The sequence below is a fragment of the Pyrgilauda ruficollis genome, unplaced genomic scaffold, assembly GCF_017590135.1.
Source record: "Pyrgilauda ruficollis isolate IOZ18807 unplaced genomic scaffold, ASM1759013v1 scaffold45, whole genome shotgun sequence".
NCBI lineage: Eukaryota > Metazoa > Chordata > Aves > Passeriformes > Passeridae > Pyrgilauda > Pyrgilauda ruficollis.
In genome coordinates, this window is record NW_024526044.1 from 135,322 (window position 1) to 140,022 (window position 4,701).

General features: G+C 47.4%; 1 protein-coding gene across 1 annotated transcript in view; it reads left to right on the forward strand.

The window, feature by feature from the left end:
* Positions 1 to 4,701, forward strand: part of MYT1 (myelin transcription factor 1) — a 35,246-nt gene that overhangs the window by 21,504 nt on the left and 9,041 nt on the right. Inside the window, exons 14-15 of the mRNA XM_041478474.1 lie at positions 74 to 142; positions 4,535 to 4,597. Of these exons, the coding sequence (XP_041334408.1) occupies positions 74 to 142; positions 4,535 to 4,597 (132 nt within the window). The remainder of the gene's footprint in view (positions 1 to 73; positions 143 to 4,534; positions 4,598 to 4,701) is intronic.

Here is a 4,701-nt window from a genome sequence, read left to right on the forward strand (position 1 = left end):
TTTTTTTTTTTCCTTTTTTTTTTTTTTTTTTTTTTTTTTTGCTTATCCAGATATTCCATCTCTTCTCTTTCAGCCTTTCTGGTTGTCCTCTTGCTGACAAGAGCCTCAGAAACCTCATGGCTGCCCACTCTGCTGACCTCAAGTATGTTTGCGCTCAACTTGGAACTCCTTTTTTTTCTTTATTTCCACCCTTTTTTTCTCTCTTCTCCCTTCCTGCCCCCACACCTCTTGCTCTGCTTTTGCTTTTCCATCCCCTCCCTTCTCCTTTCAAAGAGCTGGTCAAAACCTGCCTGTGAGGAGCTCTGGTGGAGTCCAGCTTCCAGCTGCTGCATTGAAGAGGCCATGGCGTGGAGGAAGGATAATTTTGGGGAGGGGGCTGATGGCAATGATTGGAAATAACCTGGATGCTGGCAGGTTTCCTCTGGGCATTGTAGACATGTTATTTTCTTTTTCACTTGGCATCTTTTCCCAAGCTCTTGATGCCTAGTTTGGGCCATAACCCTTTTCATTTAACATTTTTGTCCATCTCAAATAATCCAGAGCCTGGATTTATTTTTGGGTAGAGACTCAGCTGGGAGCTCACCACCAGCACACAGCAAAGCCAACTCTTTTGGAAAACCTGGGGTGCTATTTTTATTCTGCTTTTTAGGGGCTGTTTGGGATGTAGTGAGAGATGTTCCTCTTCATTTCCATGATTTCTGAGGGAATGAAAGAAGGAGTGAGCAAATGCTTGGTAAGGCCAGATCCTGAGCCAGTGGTCAAGAGCTCACAGAAACCCAAAGTTCCATTCCCATTGCTGTTTCTGAAGGGAGGGACCGGTTTTGACATTTTCATTCAGGTATCTTCCTCTGAATCCCATATTCAGCTTTGCTGTCCTCTCCAAACTCCTCCTTGTCAGTAGGAGCTTATTTTTCACAGGTGGGTTTCCCAAACGCTCTCTTAGGTTGCCTTACCTAAAGGAAGGTGAAATTTTATTTAGTTGGGAACACTGGGGACACCCCAACCCTCTCTACCCAATCTTCATCTCTGGTGTAAAATCCATTGAGAATTTTTTTTCATCATCTCTTTCATGGGCCCAGCCTATCCTTGCAGGCTGAGTCTCCTCTGAGTTCCCAGCCTTGCTGCATCCAGGTTTTGGACCATTTAGACACTGAGCTAACTGAGGAGCCTCCACTGAGAGTAAAGCCTCATGAAGAGCTTTACATTGCACAGGGCCATCATGAAAAAACCCAAAAGTGCTGTGCTCTGTGTGCAGTCAGGGGTTTCTGGAGCCCCACTTGTCACTAAGGCCATTGGAAAAGTCCCAAGTCCCTCTGTGGTTGCTCCTGGACTTCTCTGTGTCCCACCACCAGTGTGGGGCTGGTGCCAGGAAAAGTGTTAGCTAACCACCTGCTCCTTATCACAGAGGTGGACAAAGTGGCAGGATTAGCTGATATTAATAGAATTTGCTGGTGGATGGCAAGGCCTGCTGTGATTAGTGCTAAGTACCCTTAATCACACACTACAGACCATCCACATTCTGAAAGGACCTCTTCAAAGAGCTGTGCTGATCTGCTGTTTCTCCAACAGTTTGAAAGAACAGCCAAGTTATCAGACAATTAGTGTTAAAGATATTAAAAGCTCTCAGGAGCAGTGGCCATTCCCAGTAAGGGCCAGACAAAAAGCAAGCGGGCTCATCCCTGAGACAGAGCATCGTGTCCAGCCTTGCTGTGTTCCCCTCTGGCATCCAATGTCATTGCTTTTTATCAAACTTCTGTGTAAAAAAGGAGACTTCTGGCCTAAAAAAGGCTTGTCAATATTATTTCCTCAAATACAACTTTTTTTTTTTTTTTTTTTTTTTTTTCCTATGTCCTGGTGAGGATGGGAGCAGAGGAGGGAGGAAGGGATTTTGAGATATTACAGATTGCATAGTCATAGCTTTTCAGAACTCCAGATAAGACCATGTCAGTGTTTCTATTATAAATTCTATTTCAGGGGTTAATATCCCTGATATAAAAAAAAATAGCTCCAGGCTGGAACATGCAATAAAAGGTCTCTGTTGGTATGATTTGTCTCCAGATAATTAAAAATAAAAATCAAATTACTTCTCTCTCCTCTTTAAAAATCCTGAAAGGAAGAGTTTGGTGTTAGTGTTTTCATAATTTCCTCCCACCCTGAAGCTAGAACAACAGAGAAATAGTTTTGCTTTCTACTGTAACAGTGTAGAGCTGGGAAATATCCCAGTCATCTCGCAAAGCTGCAATTTCTAAACAAGTTGAAGAATTTTCACCCTCATTGAGGTCCTGCTGGATGTGTCCTGCCCTTACTGCACCAGACCCACGTGCACTTATGTTTTCCTGGCTCTGAGCCTCCCTGTTATCCCTCTGGGACCAGGCCATGTCCCTGCTCTCTCACCCGAGGTGAGGTGCCAATTTTTTTTGCCAACGGAGATTATTCAGTGACCTGCAAACACCAAAGTCTCCCTCAGAGTTGCTGCAGAGAGGAGAATTTTGATATTTTCTGAACAAAAAGAGAAGACTTTTTTAAAAGCTGTTTCCAAGCTGTTAAACTAAAGTCACCTGTGGAAACCATTGCTCCCCTGGCTCTCAGGGGGCAGAGCAGCAGGGCAGAATCACAGAACAGTCTGGGTTGGAAGGGACCTTAAAGGCCAAACCCCCTGCAGTGAGCAGGGACATCTTCACCTACATCAGGCTGCTCAGAGCCCTGTCCAGCTGTAGGGAAAGCATCCTGCCTTTCCCAAGGGCCCTGGGCTCAGGGGCTGCCCGTGCATCACCATCATTTCACTGCCATGTCCTGGAGACACCAACCCCTGCCCTGCTGCAGGTACCAACCAGCCATCCAAACCAGGCACTGGTGGCTTTAAAAACAGGGCTGGAGAAAGTGGGGACACCGAAAACCCCTTCCCTGAGGAGAAAGGGTGCTCTGGGAGCTCCTGGATGAGCTTTGCTCAGAGGGAGCAGTGAGCATCTCCCCCTGGTCCTGGGCAGCACCGTGCATTTCCCCCGCACACCCCCTCCCCCGGCCTTAATCACTTGACTCAAAAAGCCCTGGCTAATTGGCAGGCTGGCGTGCACATCCTCTGCAAACACTCCTCGCCTCTCTTCCTTGTCCCCATGACAACTTTTATGTCGGCCGCATCACCTCCAGCACCGGAGCAGATCTTTGTGCCGTGCTCCTGCCCGTCCCTCCCCGTTAATGATGTGCTGCTAACTCGGGCCATCCTCTGCGTGCACTGGGTGGGCTCACAGCCCCCACCAGCCTTTGCTGGAGAGTTTGAGTTTGGGGTGATCACAGCAGTGACCTCCAGCCTTTGCTGGAGATCTCTGGAGTAGTTTCTTGGGTCCCCAAGACGAAGGAGGAATGATTGATTCTGACTCCCTGCTCTTAGAAGGCTAATTTATTATATTATGATATTATATTATGTTAAAGAATGCTATACTAAAACTATACTAAAAAATAGAGAAAGGTTACAGACAGAAGGCTTAACAAGAATGAATGAAAACTCGTGACTTTCCAGAATCCCAACACAGCTGGACTGTCATTAAGTAAAAACAATTCACATGAAACCAACGAAACAATCACCTACCACATTCCAAAGCAGCAAAACAGGAGAAGCAAATCAGATAATAATTATTTACATTTTTCTCTGAGGCCTCTCAGCTTCCCAGGTAGAAGAATCCTGGGCAAAGAGATTTTTCAGAAAATGTGATGGTGACACACCTGGAAACTCGTGGCAGCAGAGGCACCTTCAAAGGTCACTCTGCAAGGCAGCAGCTGAGGACTCGGGGGCAGTCTGCACCAAAAGGCACCGTCTGTGGTGACCCGGTGGTCCCCAGCCCGAGGGCCCTCACAGGCCGTGACTCCCTGTCCCCTGTCCATGGTGCTGTGCAAGGGCTAACCTATCCTTTTTCCTCCTGTTTCTCCATCATTTGCCATCAGACGCATTGACCAGTTTTTTTGCACTCTGTGGACCCTCCTGCCACGGGCTGCCCACTCGCCCTCACTGAGATTATGCTCCCCAAGTCACCCAGGCCTGAGCCAAAGCCTTCTGTTGGTGGTGGCCATGGTGGCCCTGCTGCCCAGAGCTGCCAGCTGTTTTTCTGGTTTCTGGTCTCTGCTTGCGCCCATCCTGCTGGCCATGGACGGCCCTTGCTGTCTCCTTGTGCCTTCCTAAAGATGACAAACATTGTCCTGGAGGGGCATTTTAACTCATTATCAGCTCCTGAGCTGTGCCCTTCACGAGGGTGGGGACACAGCCTGGGACCTGTGTCCTCTCAAGGGAGAACAGCTCCTCACTGTGCTCCCAGCTTCCCAAGATGTTCCTCTCCAATGTCACATCATGCAGAGATGCATTGATTTCAGTACCACGGATATTACAGACCAAATCTTGTCCTTACAGAGGGGGAAGGGGCAGGAAGGAAAAACCTGCTCCTGTGCTGGCAGTGCCCAGATTTCTCTTTGAGAAGAGCTGTCACAGAGTGTCGATCCCCTGCTCACATCCCCAGGCTAATCCGAGCCTCCCTTGCCTCTGCAGGTGCCCTACTCCTGGTTGTGATGGCTCTGGTCACATAACAGGAAATTATGCATCACACAGAAGGTAAGATCTCCCTTAAATTATTTTCTCTCTAGTCTCTTTCTGTGTTGCTTTCTTTTTCTTCTTCTTTTTTTTTTTTTTTTTTTTTTTTTTTTTTTTTTTTTTTT